Raw genomic sequence first — 19,841 nt, 5'->3', positions numbered from 1 at the left:
GGGCTCCATGCTGACAATGCAGAGCCTGCTTGGGAATCTTTCTCTCCCTCCCTCTCTGCCCCTCCCCTGCTCGCTAGCCCTCTCTCTCAAAAATAAACATTAAAAAAATTAAAAAATATATATGTATAGATGTCCAGAATAAAATGTCTTTGTTTATGCTACATATGCATAGAGAACATAGCAGGGCCATGCAGCAGGGACTAAAAGCTATTACCTGGGGGATGGAATGTTTAATACTTTGTTGTTGTTGCTTTTGTTATATTTCTATGAAGAATAATAATAAGGCTACTTCATTCCTGGGATAGTGGATTGTGTTGTGAGAAGTACATAGGAGTTCGGAGGAGAGAATATTCCTTATTGAATTCAGTTCATGGATATTGTGATTTTTAAAACATTAAAAAATTTTTTTTAATGTTTATTTATTTTTGAGAGAGGGAGAGAGAGTGAGAGTGGGAGAGGGGCAGAGAGAGAAGGAGACACAGAATCTGAAGCAGGCTCCAGGCTCCGAGCTGTCAGCACAGATCCCGACGCAGGGCTCGAACTCACGGACGGCGATACCATGACCTGAGCCAAAGTTGGATGCTTAACTGACTGAGCCACCCGGGTGCCCCACTGAGCATGATTTTTAAATTTAGTTATAATTCATAGGGTAGTTTGGTCATGAGAGATTGGAAAACCAGTTCTAAGATTACTTCCACTATACTTTCAGTATGATGGAATTCTGTAGTGTGGGGTCTTCATTGACAACTATAGTGTGAAAAACCCTGTGAACCAAATTGTTGGAAATGGTACAAATAACTCATTCAGAAAGCAACATTAGTGCAAAATCAGCCTACTAATTGAGCAGATTTTGTGATTCAGGCAATCAGGAAGCTTATTTTCAGACTAGCTACAAAAGAATAAATACTTGACAGTTTACAAAGGGTAAAAAGACATCGTCTGTGTTCAGAAGACCCATGAGCTTATCTCAGCTTTTGAGAAGACTCTAAAAATTTTTTTTAATGATTATTTATTCTTGAGAGAGAGAAAGAGAGAGGATGAGCAGGGGAGGGACAGAGAGAGTGGGTGGGCTGGGGGGGGACACAGAATCCAAACCAAGCTCCAGGCTCTGAGCTGTCAGCATAGAGCCCAATGCAGGGCTCCAACCCAGGAACCATGAGATCATGACCTGAGCCAAAGATGGACACTTAACTGAGCCACCCAGGAGCCCCAATTGACAAGATTCTAGAGTAGACCCTGAAGGCATGAGAGCATAGAAAGCTCCCCTTTAACAGCACAGCTCAACTCTGGGGGGCGGGTAGCCAGCAGGTCAGGTCTGGGCTTGGCATCATTGTGAATCTCGGGCTTTGTTAGCTTGCTGGGTGAGGCATGGGGAAAGGATGGGATGCGACTGAGGGGTCGTCACCAAAATGGACAGAAGTGGATGCGATACACAGAGCCTTTAGTTCATCCTGGAGTGAAGAAGGGACAGCATGTTCGTTAGCTCTAAACCAGGATCCACCTGTGCGCATCAAGTCAGCCATGAGTCCTGCATGTGGTGTCAGACAGTTAGCTGTGTACATGCTGTGGGGACACACCATGTGGCAGCAGTCCACGTACGTCAGGGAGTGGGAGGATTGGACTGACTTCCTCTGTGGCTGCCAGAGAGCTATGTGGTGTCCTTATTGCATCACAGAGAACGCAGTCACAGCAGTGACACAAACTGTGACTTCTGTGGGGAAACTGAAGGAATCAGGGTCAACATTCAAGAAAGGGAAGACGTGCAATGGGGTCTTGAGATTCTTGAAGGGTTGCCCTGGAAAGGAAAGATTAGGTTTGGCCACAGGGTTAGGAGTAGGACACATGGGTAAACGGCCCTAGATGGTCTGATGCCATGTGTGGAGGAGCTTCCTCTTGGTCTTAGTTGCCACAGAATGACTTTGTGCCTTGCAAAGTTGGTGTCGAGAACTGTGAAGGATCTGAAGTTTTTACCCTACTTGTAAGCTAACAAGGTAGCCTGTCACGGCTTATTGGACGCTGGCAGGAGACAAAAGACTTCTTGTACAGGGACAGAGGACAATTCGTGACTCATGATACAGCAAGCCACATGAGCATCAGCACATTCTCATCAATGCCTCTTGCCCTCAGGCCCCACAGAGGTGACGAGGATGGGCCCAGAGGTATGCCTGCACATGCAGCAAGTTGTGTTGCAGGAGAGGAAGGGTGAGTTTAGGGTCTTAGGCTGATTACTCAACTTCCACCTCACTTGTTAAGTTTCCAGATGTGGGTGATGACAGCGTCTGCCTGAGGGTGCTGTTGGGGGAAGTGAATTGGAGATAAGACAGAAAAACAGCTAGCATGTAGTAAGTCTTTGGTAAAGAGTGGTCGAATCTTATTTACATGCATGTGTGTAATGACTAGAAGCAAATGCAGAAAAGGGTTTTTTTTTTTAAAGTTTATTTATTTCGAGACAGGGAGCATGAGTGGGGGAGGGGTAGAGAGAAGAGAGACAGAGAGAGAGAGGGAGAGAAAAAATGAATGAATGAATGAATGAATGAATTCCTAAGCAGGCTCTGCACTGTCAGCGCAGAGCCCCCAAGATCATGACCTCAGCTAAAGTTGAACGCTCAACTGACTGAGCCATCCAGATGACCCAGAAAAAGGGATTCTTAGCACGAAAGCGATACCAAAGTTATTTTTCTTTTTCCTTTTTTCTCAACCATACTGTTGATAAAATATACTTATGTAAAGGGAGAGTGGATACATGTTTGGCTTATCACCTATAGCATCTTCAGGAGAGAGAGTAAAATTTAAAATCTGTGCAGTAATTTATGACATGTTAAAATTATCAGAAGAAAAAAAATTATCGGAAGAAATTAATTTTACATCTAAAAACTTTCCTTGACACAGCAATGTGAGCTGAAGGGAATGCAAGGCATACATAAAGGTGGGAATGACAGAAAAACATTAGTCAGGGTCGTTGCATAATAAGTTTAGGTCTGAAATGTCAAAAGTTGTGGGGCTTTAGGCCTTTATCTGGAAGGTATATGCTTCTTCTGTGTTTTAATTTTTGCACACCTTCAGCGAAAGTCCCTGGGACCGGTGGACAGTCTGTGTGTCAGCACACATTCGAGCCACTCCTTTGGTCCTCCCCAGAGCTCCAGACAAGGACAGAGTCTCAGAGAAGTTAAGGTGAGCTTAGCCACACTCCCTGGGTTGTGAGAGGCTCAGCCTGTCCTGCTTCTGGTAGCAAGAGAGCTGCTTTTCTTGAACTTTTTCCCAGATGCCAGGCTCATTAGACTGTATGTGCTCATACTTCATCATCAGTGCAGGCTGCTGTTACACTCCCATTTTACAGATGTTCAAGAATGTCCCAGGCTTATCCAGCAAGGAGGAGGTAGAACCGAGGTTAATACTGCTAACTGGGACCAGCTATCTCTTGCCTCTCAGCTCCTAGCACGGCGCCCAGCACAAGGCAAGGCACAAGGCTGGTGACTAGTCTGGGGCAGTGAATGAATAAATCTGGCAGAAATCACAAGCCAAACAAAAGTTATAAAGGAAAGCTCTTTTCACTTTGCTCGAGCAGTATAAGCGAACATGATTTTTACTTAGAAAATTTAAATCTCTCCTAAAAAACAAAAGCAGTATTCTCTGAGTTCCTTCCATTTGTAATTTGTACAAATGTGTATATTTGTAACAGTGAGTTGAGCTCTCTGTCCTAGGTAGTGACTCGGGGTGGGCAGACAGGGCAAGGTCTGGGAGGGGTCTGCTACCACTTTAACTTCTGGACAGTGTTCTAGAAAAATCTGTGTTCATGAAGAAGGGATTAGGGAAGGATTTGTTAGGATAAAAATGATTTCCCAATCATGTCTTCTCCTAACATCCTTTCCCAGGTGTGTGCAGGTCAGTCTCCTCACACAGGCATACGACCCAGACTGTTAGTTAGCATCTCCACTTTCTTCCTGACCCTGAGTCTCCAACTTCCTTACAAGCTTCCCCACAGGTTAATCTGAGAGTATATCCCGCTGTTCAGGGGGAGTTCGGAGCCCTAAACGTGGCCCCAGGCTTTCCTTAGGAAGACCCTGTGTAACCCCTCGGCCACACTGTCTGCTCCCAGCCTCTTGTCTTCCCCAGACTGCCCCTTCCAGGCCCCACCATCATAGTCTTTAGTCATATCTGTCTGGAAGTCTTCTCTCGCCCCTCAGCCTTCCCCAACTTTACCTGTCCTCCAAAGCCCCTGCCCCATGCCTCCCTTCCTTGGGCAGGATTAGAACATAGGGCAGTATAGAGACCTGGTGCAAGCCAGCCTTGCTTCCCAGCAGAGGAGCCATGTTTTGCTGGAGGATGCCCAGATGGTTTGGGGCTTGGGGGGGGGGGGCGCTGCCAATAGCATTCCTGGGCGCTCTGTGAAGCTTAGCTTTCTTTGGGTTGGGTGTGACATGGCACACCTGGATGGCACGCAGGAGAGCCAGAGTATTGGGAAAAGGCAGTAGATGAAGGGTTTGCTCAACCCTGGAGGTAGAGGGAGGGTGGGAAGAGTCTGGGGCTCTTTTTCTTGGGGCATCTCTCAGAGGCTCCTGGGCCCATCAGGGCATCCAGGCCCTGAAGTCTAGATCTTTGAGCTGTCCTGAAGTCTAGATCTTTGAGCTGTCCTAGGGACAAGGATGTGGGGCATGGTTCTGGCCATGTGTGGATAGCAACTAGGGGCAAGCTCTGTTCCCCAGAGTTCAGCTGGAGTTCCGCCACCTCTTTGAACCATTAGCACTCAGTGTGGTCTTGGTTGGGTTGTTATATGCTCATATTGTGTGTGACTGTTCATATTTTCAAAAAAGATATTTGCAAAAGACATATCTGATAAAGGGCTGCTATCTGAAAATATACAAAAAATTGTTAAAACTATATAATAAGAGCCTGATTTTCAAATGGGCAAAAAATCTGAATAGATACCTCACCAAAGAAGATATATAGATGACAATAAGCATATGAAAAGATAGTCAACATCATATTGTCATTAGGGAATTGCAAACTAAAGTAACATGATACCATACACACCTATTAGAATGGCAAAAGTCTAAAACACTAACACTAACAAATGCTGGGGAGGATGTCTTGGTGGCTTTCATTTGTTGCTGGTGGGAATATAAAATAGTGCAGCCGCTTTGGAAGACAGTTGGTGATTGTTTTTTTAATGTTTATTATTACTATTTTTTTTGAAAGGGAAAGTGTGAGTAGGAGAGAGGCTGAGAGAGAGGGAGACACAGAATCTGAAGCAGGCTCCAGGCTCTGAGCTATCAGCACAGAGCCTGATACATGGCTCAAACCCACAAACCTCAGGATCATGACCTAAGCCAAAGTTGGACGCTTAACCGACTGAGCCACTCAGGCACCCCAGTTGGTGATTTTTTTTAAATGTTTAGTTTGGAGGCACCTGGGTGGTTAAGTCAGTTAAGTGTCCAACTTCGGCTCAGGTCATGATCTCACTCAAGGTTCGTGGGTTCAAGCCTGGTGTCAGGCTCTGTGCAGAAAGCTCAGAGCCTGGAACCTGCTTCAGATTCTGTGTCTCCCTCTCTCTCTGCCCCTCCCCCGCTCATGCTTTGTCTGTCTGTCTCTCTCAAAAATAAATAACTATTAAAAAATGTAAATGTTTAGTTTGTGAGAGACAGAGAATGAGAGCACAAGTGGGCAGAGGGGGAGGGAGGGAGGGAGGGAGAGAGAATGAGAGAATGAGAATATATCTCAAGCAGGCTCCATGCCCAGCACAGAGCCTGCTGGAAGACTCCATCCCATGACCTGAGCCAAAATCAAGAGTTGGTTGTTTAACCGACTGAGCCACCCAGGCACCCTGACAGTTGGTGCTTTTTAACAAAACTAAACATAGTCTTAACCTACAATCTAGGAATCATGCTGCTCAGTGTTTACCCAAAGGAGTTAGGAATGCATATCCACACAAAAACTGACACACAGGTGTGTATAGCACCTTTATTCATAATTGCTAAACTTGGAAGCAACCAAGATGTCCCTCAGTGGATGAATGGAGTAAGTGGTGATAAATCCAGAAAACAAAATATTTAGTGCTAAGAAGAATGAGCTATCGTGCCATGAAAAAACATGGCAAAACCTTAAATGAATATAACTAAATGAAATATGCTAATCTGAATGATTCCACCTATAATGTATGATACCATACCAAACCAACAAAAGGCATACCAAGAATTAACCTTAGTATAACTGGACTATGGATAACAATGAGCTGTCAGTGTAGGTTCATCGATTGTAACCACTCTATGGGGGATGTTGATAGTGGAGGAGGGGACATATAGGAATTCAGTACAGCTTTCCCCTGCTATCAGGGGAGCATTCTGGGGCACCCAGCTGGCTCATTTGGTGGAGCATGCAACCCTTGACCTCAAGGTTGTGAGTTCAAGCCCCATGTTGGGTGTAGAGATTACTTAAAAATAAGTCTTAAAACACACACACTCACAAACACACACAACTGGAGCATTCCTAGGAAACCTTTTATAAGCCAAAATGGTGTAGAGCAAAGAAGCATTTAGTTACTATTAATTTATATGGAAAAAATTGTTAGTGTTTCCAGACCCCAAAATTAACCTCTCAGGCTTGTCTGATACCTTAGGGACACGTCTTGCTAACAGATAGACAAAAGAAGTCAAGGTAAAGCACAGATGTTTACAGATACAGTTCAAAGCTCTGACGGCTTGACTCTGAGATGCTGAGTGCAGTTCCTGAAGAAGGCACTTGTCGGCGCCACCACTCTGGCTGCTCCAGGTGCAGTGCTCTCTATAAATGATTGCTGCAAAACAGATGCTGAATGCTATTTTCATTTTTTGCCTTTTTTTGGTAAAAGTGAAAATCCTCTTCAGATTTCTGTCTGTTGGCTAGCAAAACAGGTACTAACATAGGTCTTTCAAGAAAGCAAAGTGGCGTCACTCAAACTTCTGGAAAGTGGGGGATACCTGTACTTCCCTCTCAGTTTTGCTGTAAACCTAAACCTACTCAAACAAACAAAGTCTATTAAGGATACAAAGAGAAAGAGACCACACGGCCAGTTGCAGACCTTTATGCAGCTTTGTGGACATCCTGCTCCGGAAACACTGATTGATGGTTGCCCTGAAGGTGACAAGGCTTCAATTGGCATACTATTTGAAATAAGTTAATTTTTCAAGTAAACAGGACAGTCCTGTCTCAGCTACAGGTGTTTGAACTGTAGCGTGTTCATTTTGATTTTTTCTCATTCCCTGCAGGACAACCCTCCATATGATAAGGGGGCCTTCAGAATCGAAATCAACTTTCCAGCAGAGTACCCATTCAAACCACCGAAGATCACATTTAAAACAAAGATCTATCACCCGAACATCGATGAAAAGGGGCAGGTCTGTCTGCCAGTAATTAGTGCTGAAAACTGGAAGCCAGCAACCAAAACCGACCAAGGTAAGGCATGCTTCTTGTGTCTTTCTCAGGTGGTGCTCTTCTGGGGATGCTGTTGTGGGGCAGGGGCCCCTCAGTCCTTTCTAATGCCATGTTTCACAGATTCCAGAGAAATCTTACCTGACCCAACTCCAGTGCATGCACAAGTGCTGCTGAGGTTCCCGCCATTCCTCATGGGCAGGGCACATCTCAGTCAAACCATTGACCTGCACAGGTATTTGAGGAGGCCCTCCTGTGCTCGCAGACCAGTGGGGACACATGTAAATAGACCAGCCCAGCATTTGCTGCCTGTGCAGTTAGGGGGTGTAGGTACTGTCCCTGGAAGTTTTCATGAAGGATTGTGGGGCTGCTTTGAGTGGGAAAGGGCGAATGGTGTTTAAGGTAACCTCATACAGCAGTTAGCACATGAACTCAGACTTGAAGGAGGGAGGGAGGTTGAAGAGGCCCTGCCAGGCTAAAAGAAGGGTGCAAATCAAAGCTACCTGGCAGACAGCACAATGCCAGTGGCTCAGAGTGGGTGGTGCTGGGGGGAAGGGGCATGGTCAAGGGCTGTGTGCCCAGATAAAAGCACAAAGTTGGCTTTAGTGGACCTGGAATTCCTTGCAATTGAATGTGGCCATGTGTCCAGGTACTTCTGTATGAACATACATGTGCTAATTTTTCTGGGAAAGGTACTTGATTCATTATTATGGTTGGCCTTCCTCTTGTCCCTTGGAAGTATCTAGATTTTGTTATGGACTGTGTCTAGTTTTTATTTCTTAACTTCAGAACTTTCTTTTGAACTTTTAATCTCATATTGTTGGTGCGTAGCCACCTGAACCACTATACGGTCTTTTCAGATTAAAGGGAGTGAATGAGGGTGGAAGGCCTCGATGGTTTTTCAGACTGATATAGTAATTTTTCATTGGAACCCCTGGAAGATGGAGTTGAAATCCTTTTGCATGGGAAGTTGAGCCTCTCTTGTTTGAAATAATCATCATGAAAGGTGTCCATCAGGCTTTCACAGCTCAGTAGTAGAAAGGAATGGGTCTAAATGTTGAGTCTGGGTAGAGAGATCTCCAGTGGACGTGACTTTCGATCATGGACGACGTGATGTTTATAAAAGCTGATGAAGTTGTTCTTTTTTTTTTTTTTTTTATTTTTATTTTTTTAATTTTTTTTTCAACGTTTATTTGTGGGACAGAGAGAGACAGAGCATGAACGGGGCAGGGGCAGAGAGAGAGGGAGACACAGAATCGGAAACAGGCTCCAGGCTCTGAGCCATCAGCCCAGAGCCTGACGCAGGGCTCGAACTCACGGACCGCGAGATCGTGACCTGGCTGAAGTCGGACGCTCAACCGACTGCGCCACCGATGAAGTTGTTCTTAAGTGCACATACTTGGTTTTTGTTTTTGTTTTTCTATACAAATTCCTAGCTCTGTGTTGGAAGGCTGTAGCTGCGTTTGTTCCGGAATACCTTGTCAGCCTCTCACACAACTTCAGGAGCCCAAGTTGTGTGTATCTAACACCATGCCCTGGGAGGGGAAGCCCTTCCAGGCTTGGCTGCGCCACAGCTAAGACTGCCAGGCCTCAAAGTTATAAGATCTCCTCCCTTACCTGAGAAATGGAGTGGGACCAGGGGCATTGAGGCTTGTAGGAGATACAAACACAAGTAAAAGTGCTCCACACCTCTTCAGGGACTAGCTGCTCAGGATGGGCAGATGTAGGCGCATAGCCAAAATGCTGGGCTCCCCTCCACCCCTAAATTAGATACCTGTCAGATACCTGAGATAGGCTTTTCGTTCTTTTGGTACTTGCCGGTGGGCTTTTTTAAAATTTTTTCTTTTTTTTTTAAACATTTATTTATTTTTGAGAGACAGACACAGCATGAGTGGGGGAGGGGCAGAGAGAGAGGAGGAGACACAGAATCTGAAGCAGGCTGCAGGCTCTGAGCAAGCTGTCAGCACAGAGCCTGATGCGGGGCTCGAACCCACAAACTGTGAGATCACGACCTGAGCCGAAGTTGGATGCTCAGCTGACTGAGCCACCCAGGCGCCCTTGCCGGCAGGCTTTTTAAGATAAAAATTTTGGTACAGGGTACTGTTGTGTGTGAAGTGATGGGCAGACTTGCTATTTTGTTATTTGGGACGGTTAGGGTTTCTTTCTGGAAAATCGTTCTGTAGCTTGTCCTCACATACATCAGGCATGTTGTCCCTGGCACTTGCTGATATGCTTCCTTGTTTCTGCTATCTATTATTATGTTACAAACCACCTTAAAACTTCATGACTTAAAATAACAGCAATTTGGTATTTCTCATTCTGTAGATTGGCTGGGCTCAGCTGGATGGTTCTGTAGCTGGTCATCCCTGAGGTAACTCATGGCTGAGTATCTCTGTAATTCAGCATTCACAGCAACTTTACAGTACATAACTACTGCAAAAAAAAAAAAAAAAAAAACCCAAAACACCCAAAAAACCAAAAAAAACTAGAATCAGCTGTACCTGGAATGTCCAGAATAGTCAAATCTAGAGATAGAACATAGATTAGTGTTTGTCAGGGGTGGGATGAGGGGATTAGGAAGTGACTCTTTATAAGAGTGGGTGTTGGGGCGCCTGGGTGGCGCAGTCGGTTAAGCGTCCGACTTCAGCCAGGTCACGATCTCGCGGTCCGGGAGTTCGAGCCCCGCGTCAGGCTCTGGGCTGATGGCTCAGAGCCTGGAGCCTGTTTCCGATTCTGTGTCTCCCTCTCTCTCTGCCCCTCCCCCGTTCATGCTCTGTCTCTCTCTGTCCCAAAAATAAATAAACGTTGAAAAAAAAAAAAAAAAGAGTGGGTGTTTTTGGAATGATGAATATGTTCTGGAATGAAATAGTAGTGGTATTACACGGTTTTGTGTTATCTGCTGAAAACAACTTAATTTGTATATTTTTAAGATTTTTTTTTAATGTTTGTATATTTTTGAGAGAGAGAGCATGAGCAGGGGAGGGGCAGAGAGAGAGAGAGGGAGACAGAGAATCGTGGGCCTTGAACTCACGAGCCTTGAGATCATAACCTGAGCCGAAATTGGATGCTCAAACAGCTGAGCCACCCAGGTGCCCCTTGATTTTTAATTACAAAGTAGAGAAGCATTAAAAATTGAGCAAAAGTGGGGCGCCTGGGTGGCGCAGTCGGTTAAGCGTCCGACTTCAGCCAGGTCACGATCTCGCGGTCCGTGAGTTCGAGCCCCGCATCGGGCTCTGGGCTGATGGCTCAGAGCCAGGAGCCTGCTTCCGATTCTGTGTCTCCCTCTCTCTCTGCCCCTCCCCCGTTCATGCTCTGTCTCTCTCTGTCCCAAAAATAAATAAACGTTGAAAAAAAAAATTAAAAAAAAAAAATTGAGCAAAAGTATGGGGTGCCTGAGTGGTTCAGTTGGTTAAGTGTCTGACTTCAGCTCAGGTCATGAACTCGCAGTTTCATGAGTTCCAGCTCCGTGTCGGGCTCTGTGCTGACAGCTTGGAGCCTGGAGCCTGCTTTGCATTGTGTTTCTCTCTCTCTGCCCCTTCCCCACTTCCACCCTGTCTCTTCTAAAAATAAATAAACATTTTAAAAAATTGAGCAAAAGTAGCAGGAGAAAAGTCAAGAAACAAAGCAAAACTGTATCAAACAGAGAGGTAGTAGATGTTGACAATAAAAATACCAGAAAAAAAGAATGTGAAAACAAAGTTTTGCATAGCAGTGTATCTGGTTCTAGTAGATATCTTAGCAGTAGAGCAAGGGCTTAATGTGGTAGTTGAATAAGATTTGCCATATAAATTGGAGTCTAACAAAGCCAGCATAATATGGATTCTGTGTGTACCAAACAATAGCGACAGAAATATATAAAGAGAAAAATAATTCCTTAATTGAATGTTTCAGTTCCCCCTGCATTATTATCTTAAATCAAGTGGATAAAATTTAGAAAGAGGACTCAGTAAATATAATAAACAGTGTAAGATTAATTAGATTTTGTAGTACATTTTGTGGAAGGCATCAGACAGCCTTTAGGGATGGGGGAATGTACCATTCACATTTTACTCTGAGAACGGAGCCCCCGGATCTCCATGAAAAGGGGGGGGGGATGTCATGGATATTGTTTACATTCCCCATTACAAAGAAACTAAGAACAAAAACAAGGAAATTTTATAGCCTTTATTCTCTGACTATACATTGAGAGTGGGAGGTAAAATTTGATTTTGTTCTTTAGCCCCTACATTTTGGAGGAGAAAAAAATACTCCTGAGGAGCATTTGGGTCAGGAAAGAGATTTAAAAGAAAAAAAATAGGGCTAGACCACTTGTAAAATACAATGAATGCGCTGTTTTATGTATGAAAAATGCTGGGATGGGGCCACAGTTGTAGTTTGAAAATCTGTTGTAGCTGTCAGTTTCCTTACTATCAAAGCAAGCTAAGCTCAGCTAGACTTTATTACAGTTTAGCCAAGGAGCCAGAAATGCACCCAGAGGAACAGAGAAAGAGTGAAATACTCATCAGAACAAGTAAAAAAAATTGGAAAATATTTTGACTTGATCAAATAAGCAAAAGCAAGTTCCCAGACAAGAATTAAATAGATACAGAAATCTTACAAATTAGTCATCTTTTGAAAAAACAGTCTTGGAGTGCCTGGGTGGCACAGTTGATTAAGCATCTGACTCTTGATCTTGGCTCAGGTCATGATCCCACAGTCTGTGGGTTTAAGCCCTGCATCAAGTCCTGCGCTGATGGTGTGGAGTCTGCTTGGGATTCTGCCCCTCCCCTGCTTCTGCTCGCTTGCTCTCTCAAAATAAATAAATAAACTTAAAAAAAAGAAAAAAGAAAAAAACTAGCCTTAATAGTTAACAAAATGGTTTTTATACCAATAGATTAGGTATTAAGATGGGCTAGTTGAGGTGCCTGGGTGGCTCAGTCAGTTAAGCGTCCGACTTCGGCTCAGGTCATGATCTCACAATTCGTGAGTTCGAGCCCTGCATCGGTCTCTGTGCTGACGGCTCAGAGCCTGGAGCCTGCTTCACATTCTGTGTCTCCCTCTCTCTCTGCCCCTTCCCTGCTCATGCTGTGTCTCTCTCTGTCTCAAAAATAAATAAACATTAAAAAAAAAAAAATTAAAAAAAAAAAAAAAAGATGGGCTAGTGAACAGCAGAGAGCCTGAGTATCCATCACAGAGGGTGAACAGGAAAACTTGAAAACTCATCAGTACCTCCCACAAAGTACTTATCCAGGCAAGAACCCTCTGAGGTTCCTGAAATGCTAATGAAGCATCAGTTCTGCTACAGAACTGTTTCTGATCATGGAAGAAGACGGGAAGCCACCTTGTTGACACAGTGAGTCAGATGTGGTTCAAGTTTCTAGCCTGAAGTCAAGAGCAGCAAAAGAGTATGGGGAAGTCTATGGAGCAGTCTCGCAGCTGAGCATGGGGTGGAGAAATCTGGGAGCTTGCTAAATTAGGGCCTGGCCTGCAAGCTGGGGTAGCATCTGGGAGAAGCTGTGAAAGATGTCCTCAGGAAGAGGGTTTGTCCATGTGCTTGCTTCCCCTGGCTGGACAGGAGGGAGCCTTAGGTGCTTATTTTAATGTTTGTTGATGCATGCCTTCTGTTTATGGTGAGTGAAAGTGGTTTTCCATTGGAGTTACTAACATTTACTTTTCCTTTATAAAATATAAATATTTTTATTTTTTAATGTGATTTAGAGAAATATATTAGATAAGTAGTCACTTAGGTTATATGTGGAAACACGGCAAATAGTGGAATACCAATGGTTGAAGTTGGGGAAATAGGGACAAAATACCTTTATCATTGTTTCTGCTGTTACACAAGAATAAAATATAGAAAGGGTAAATCTTAAATACACAGATAGAAATATACTTCCAGAGCCTGCTTTCTCTTAAGAGATATTTACAGGTGGGAGGTGATAATGCCTGCCCCTGAGGGTGGTGTGGAGATAGGGAGAAACTGCCCTAACCTACAGAGCTGTTTCCAGGCCTTTCATTCCTGCTTGCTCTCCCCAGTCCATCCTTTCTGCCCACCTCCTCCATACTCAGCCTGGACCCTATCGGCTTCGCCTGTGCCCACCATGGTCACAGGAACCCTCAATTGCCCTGTCTCACTTGGTAACACTAATAGACAGAGGTGAGGGCAGGTGGTATTTGGATGCCTGGCCAGGAGTACTTTGTGCTGTTCCCCCCACTCAGAGTGGACCTATTGGCTGGTTATGTCTTTGTACCTGACCCAGCCAGTGGTAGCAGGTAATCCATAACTTGTAATGCTAGGGTGAAGAACATGGCTCCCAGGAAAGGAATCCATGGCTTCGGTAATCCAGAGAAGAGATGCCTTTTTTGCTAGGAACATGACAGTGGGAAGAAACATGGAACTCTGGGGGTGCCAGTCCTAATCAGGGCGGGGTGAGGAGAAGCATGTGGGAGAAGGCAAAGTGGCTGCATGCACCCCACTTCTGAGGTGAGGAGGCTTGGGGTTCCTGAGCCTTCCGTGCTTCCCCCTTGATCTCTCTTTCCCATCTTCTGTTCCCTGGTGGCCCTTCCATCCCAGGGCTAGCCTTCCAGTACATCTAGGATTTACTGTACTTTGGGAAAGCATTGTGGAACCCACCCTGAGCTGTGTGATTTCTGCCTGTGGGATTGAGAGCATAACAGTGCTGAAGGTTACCTGCCTTCCAGCAGTTCGGGTGTCAAGTGAACCTTTCTCAGCTGCTTCAGAAGCTCCTAGTGGTCTTCCAGGGTGGGCTCATTATGTATTTACATTGTGCAGACCTGTCATGCACCCTTCATTGCCATGCTTTCTCAGTACACTTTTATGGAAACTCCCCTGAACCGATTGTAGTGAGGGACACGTCACCCAATCCCTACCCTGGAGAAGCTCCACTCGTGCGTGCGAGTATGTGTATGTGCATGTGAGGAGGTGTTCTTGCTAGGCCTGAGAGCTCCGCAATTTGGGAGAAGCAGGGAGAGGGTGACTGGCTCCCCAGGGTGTCAGTTCAGGAAGGTTCCTGGAGAGGTGGAGGTGTCATCTGACCAGTTAACTGCTGTTGTATTAGCTGCTTGTGGCTCAGCACCTTCTCCCAGCTACAGAGAAAAGATGGGTTGCGCCCTGGTGGTTAGAATTTTGGATAAACGGGAGGCTGCTTTCTCGTAAAAGCACATCGATGTAAATCAGTGTTGCAGTCAAAGTTTTGCGCTTTCTGAGACTGTTCTAACCAGCGGTGCCTGGTCCTTTTCTTGGCAGTAATCCAGTCCCTCATAGCACTGGTGAACGACCCCCAGCCCGAGCACCCACTTCGGGCTGACCTAGCTGAAGAATACTCTAAGGACCGTAAAAAATTCTGTAAGAACGCTGAAGAGTTTACAAAGAAATACGGGGAGAAGCGACCTGTGGACTAAACTCTGCCGCGACTGATTCCAGCGAGTGTGAGCGGAGATCCCGAGCAGCGCATTCAGACACCCCGCAAAGCAGGACTCTGTGGAAAATTGACACGTTCCGCCGCCTGGCGTTTGCTTGTGGCAGTTACTAACTTTCTACAGTTTTCTTAATCAAAAGTGGTCTAGGTAACCTGTAAAGAAAGGATTAAAAATTTAAGATGTTCTAGTTCTGCTTTCTTTGTTTTAAAAATCACTGCTTCAATCTACTTTAAAAGAATGGTATTTCTTTTCTTGTCCAAATTGATCCAAAATTTTCAATTTACATTTAGCCCTTAAGGTTAAGGAAAAAAAAAAAAAAGGTTGCAGTTCCCTTTCTTCCCCTGCCCCTGCAACTCCCACCTTCTTGCATTCGGTTTATTTTTCACTCATTCATTTCCCCAGACTCAGGCCCATCTCCTCCGCAAAGAGAAGAGACCACTCCTGATGATTCTGGTGGCTTCTCTACTCCCACGTTGCACTGCCCTGTGTGGGAGTTGGTTCAAATTCTCCTGGCCCCAATTTATAACATCCTTTAAAAAAATTTTAAAAACAAGCAAACTACCACTCACCACCCCACCACCTCCCCCTCATCACCCCCCAAAAAAAAAATTCCGTGAAAAGGGAGGCCCAGTTCTTATGTAAAAATCCGGCTGGTGTTACCACAATAATGTTGATTAAATGGGCAAACCCTGATGTCTGTGTGCGTGATTGAACTTTGGCCTGGCCTGATTGGGGTAACCCATGTCTGTGGTGACCCCAGGGGAGGGCCTGCCCACCAGAAGATGCTGGCACTTGTGTGAGCTGGCACTTGTGTGAGGAATTTCTCGCCAGAGAGGCTCCTGAAGCCAAAGGTTGACACTCCTCCCTGCAGCCATTGTAGAAGATGTGTCAGTGCAGGCAACAACGCCAAAGCCAGAATGTCCATGTGAAATTCCACGCTCACCTGTCACCGAGCTCCATCTGAATGTGCCACGGAGCTCCCTCTCCCAGCTCCTCAGTGCAGCGCAGCCCCACTGCGACCCTCCCTTGGCACAGTTTGACCCTTTGCGGGGTTGGAATTGGCTGGAGTTGGCGGGACTTGGCTGTAGCCAGCACCAGTGTGGGGTTGCTGGCACCCTGCTGGCCCCTTTCTTCGGAGCAGCCGGCCAGCCCAGGAACAAGACGGCCTTCCCCCTCCCTCTGGACTCACAGCCTTTGCAGAGTCAAGCTCCACTTGAAGCTCACTCAATAATATCCTTTACATGTGTTTTATATTGTTTTGACTGCCTTTTTTTGTAGAAATAAAAATTGACCTTAGAATTTATCATCAGATGAACTTGTAAGGATTTGAATGTTAATGTCTTTTCAAAGCAAGTGGGACTGCCCCTGAAATAGAGAATACCTGTCACTGACACCCAGAGGAAGCTGATGGTCCAAACACCGTGTGTCACCAACTCTTTTGCCACTGGCGGCTGCCCTTCTTGGCTCTTGGGTGGCGGGGGGGGGGGGGGGGGGGAGGGACTAGATCCTGTGGGGAAGATAAAGAAACCTGGCTTTCTGTTTTTAGCTCTCTTACTTGAGATCTTTCTGGGCCTTACAGACCTGTAAGATGGTTTTACCTGTGCAGAGGTGGGTGTGATGGGTAGGTTAGGCAGCAGAACGTTGTTTAGTTGTCCAGGTGCATGGCCCCTGCAGTGTGGCAATGAACTTGGCTTCTTCAGTCCTAGGTACGCCAGGGCAGGTTCTGGAGACTCCTGTGGGCCCAGGAAGGCAGGAGCACCGGGCCAGTGTTTCCACATCTGTCTCTTCATTAGCAGAAAGGTGATAATGGACTTTATTTCACTCACACACAGATTTGTTAATAAAATGCCAAATTCTGTCAGAAGCTATCCAGATAAGCCACCATTTGTTCTCGTTGCTTCTCTGAATCCAGAAATATTGCCATTCTTGGAAACTGTCCCATTGCTTCATATCTCTACCAGCGTAGCTTTGCCTGCCTGTCACCCTCTCACATCTGTGCTCAGGAGGATACCTTTGTCAAAGCTGGCAGCCCCTCAGGGACTCTCAGCCCTGGCATGGCACCCCATGGTTTGCCCCGTCAGAGGCCTGGCCTTCAGAGAGCAAGGCAGGGGATGGTCCCTCCTTCAGGCCTGGGCAGCTTGCCCCCCTCCAGACTGGCAGTCCCCAGGGCAGGCTTTGAGCATGCTGGCGGACAGCCCTGGCTGCTCCACAACCAAACAGCTGGGTCCTCTGGAGAAGGGGAGAGCTGTCGAGCAGCCACCACTGACCCGAGCCTACTCAGGAATTCACAAGCACTGGGTTCCTCGAAGTGCGCCGGGTTCCCTCCCGCTCCCTGCCAACGGCAGAGAATAGGCTTTCTAAGATGCTGCGATCCCGTTCTGCTGCCCTTAATAAAAATGCTCTCTGACACTGGTTTGGTTTTGTGGGTTTCTTCCTTACTGGGGGTGGGCAGAGCCAGGGGCCTGTGTTCTTGGAGATGGGGAAGGGGTGGCCAGGACCTAGGCTCTTCTGCCTGCTCCTCTCTCCCCATGCCCAGCTTTTCCAGAAGAGGCACACACAGGTGTGTGGTCTTTCCACGAGGGAAGCAGAAAAGGCTGAAATCCAGGCCATCGGGGCCTGTGGAAGGACCCATTGGGTGTCAGGGGAAGGGACAGTGGCCTCTGTATATGCATCACTTCAGTTGATCTGTCAGTCCCAAGAGAGTAGTATTATGTACATTTAGCAGAGGAGCAGACTGAGGCCCCTAGAGGGTGGCTGTCTTGTTCAACCTCACTGAACTAAATGAGGGTGCACCTGAGGGTGAGGCTAGGCCATTTCCTTGAATGATTCCAGCCAGAAACCTGCCTCCAAGGCCTCCTAAGTCCCCTTGGGAATTTGACACAAGCTGATACCAGACCTGCCCTGTCAGCTACATCTGCAGGTGTCCAGGAGGAACCTTCCTGGAGTGTCATTTTACCTGCAAGCAAGGAGCTAGTCCTTTCCCTTGATCATCAACAGGGTGATCAACTCTGCTGCCTCTTAAGACTTTATCCTCTGTGACTCTTAAGACAACCCCATGGACACCATTATCCCTATTTTTACAGAGGAAGAAACCGAAGTTCAGTGACAGGCAAGGACACGTGGCCTGTGTTTTTACAGTCTGGCTCCAGAGCCTGTTACATTCCATCACTCAGGTTCTTGGACCCCAGACACAGCCACAGTCCCCACCCCTTTCCCAAAACCAGAGCTCTACAGGACCTTCTCTCAACTTCCTCAACTCTGGAGCCACCATTTTCTTGCCTTCCTCACTCCTGTATTAATTGTTCAGCTCAAAATATGCATCTACTTCATCACTCCTGTGCCCACTGCAGCCTGGCTTCTGTCAGCCCCTGGCCAGCCTCCTGAGGCTTCCCTGGCAAGGGCCCCAGGACTTCCTCATTGCACAATCCACAGGCTGTCAGCCTCTCAGCCTACTCTCTTCATTTGGTAGCATCTCTGTGCCCCACTCTGCAGGGCAGCCACCTGACCCCATCAAAGGCAAAGCCAGACTGGTCTTAGTTCTTCCTGCCCCATTTGCACTGGCTCTTCCTCTTCTCCCTGCCTCCCTCACGCAGTGTGGGGCAGTGGCATCAACCAGAGGAGCAGAGCTGAAGGTGGCCTGGCTCAGGTGGTACTTGCTAAATGGCTGTTTCCTGGGTGATTGGGACATGTTTTTGCAGGAGGGCTCCTGGGGACACCATACACGCCTCAGAGGATCAGAGTGGAAAGGACTGCCCAATGGTGGATGGAGGCCCATAACCAAGGCCCAAAGAAGGAAGTCACTTCCTCCAGAGAGCATTTCCTGAGCAGGCCTGGCTGGGTTAGGAGCCCCACTTTGGCCCCACACTCTACTTTGTGTTCCTCCCCCCTCTCTCCCACTGCAGTCCAGCCAGCTAAGCCCATGTATGTGCCAGACTGTGAGCTCCACACAGGCTAGGCAATCTGAGCACCCAGTCCTGCCTGGCCCAGAGCAGACCTTCCATACATGACTGATGGGTAGAGAACAGTAAACCCCTTGTCCAAGCCACCCAGTGCACAGCAGGTTTGACATAAGGAATACCCCATCTCCCCAGTGGGGTGCTAGTGACCAGCCCCACAGTGGGCCTGATCTGCCTGCAGCCTTCTGCCTTATCACTTTCCCACCCCTTGTGAAGTACTCTGTCTCCTGGCCACAGCCTCTCTCCTCTCCACTGTTAAACCCTCATGGCCTCTAGGGCTGATCTGGGCCCTCATCTCTGATCACCCCTCTCTCCCTCTCTGGGTGACTCCACAGCTTTAGCTGTGCAGATCCCAAATCTCTCTCCTGTCCACCCATATCTCTGTCCTCAGCCTCAGAGCCACACAGCTAACTGCCTCCTCTTCTCAAAATAGCAGAACCTCCCTCAAGGGAGCTTCTGTGCCAATAGGTTGCCTTCAGGCCACCCCTACCAGCTCTGGCCAGCAGCCTGCAGGAATGTGGCCAGACCCCAGTACACTGAGGCAAGGCAATTGGAGGGGCTAAGGGATTCCACTTCACAGCTATGGAGGAAAGGGCCTGTTGCTGGAAGAATCATGGTCAAGGGAAGGTTAGAGTAGAAGATGAAGCCAGGAAAGAAAAGCGTGAAGCCACAGTCAAGGGTTAGAGATGTAGGATCCGGACAGCAGAAAGGAGGAGCAAGATCCCACCCTCACCTCTCAAAGAAAGCTGTACATCCCTCAAGGCAGCCCAGGCCAAGAGAGAGCTCTTTAGGCACCTGATTGCTTGCCTGACACTGCATGGTGAAAAAATGTACAGGCAGCTTCAAAGCCCTGCCACTCCCAGGTCTGTAAAATGAGGACATTGGTCCTTGCACATAGGCACTATTACCTGAGATTAAATGAAACAGGATCATCGTTCCATCTGCCTTTCAACACTCTAGAGCCGGGCAGGGCAGGACTGTGCTCCCAAGAACTCCCTACCACCTTCCCCATCTGCTCCCTGCATCTCCTTGATCCGAGACACATGAACCCCAGTGACGGGG

General features: G+C 46.9%; 1 protein-coding gene across 1 annotated transcript in view; it reads left to right on the top strand.

Annotated features, from left to right (window-relative positions):
• UBE2L3 (ubiquitin conjugating enzyme E2 L3) overlaps positions 1-16,134 on the top strand; it is a 55,505-nt gene extending 39,371 nt beyond the window's left edge. Inside the window, exons 3-4 of the mRNA XM_030335764.1 lie at positions 7,242-7,428; positions 14,651-16,134. Of these exons, the coding sequence (XP_030191624.1) occupies positions 7,242-7,428; positions 14,651-14,805 (342 nt within the window). The 3' untranslated portion in view covers positions 14,806-16,134. The remainder of the gene's footprint in view (positions 1-7,241; positions 7,429-14,650) is intronic.
• The last annotated feature ends 3,707 nt before the right edge of the window (positions 16,135-19,841 follow it).

The sequence above is a fragment of the Lynx canadensis genome, chromosome D3 (assembly GCF_007474595.2).
Source record: "Lynx canadensis isolate LIC74 chromosome D3, mLynCan4.pri.v2, whole genome shotgun sequence".
Classification (NCBI taxonomy): Eukaryota; Metazoa; Chordata; class Mammalia; order Carnivora; family Felidae; genus Lynx; species Lynx canadensis.
Note: the sequence above shows the minus strand (reverse complement) of the source record. Positions and strands in the feature narration are given on the sequence as shown.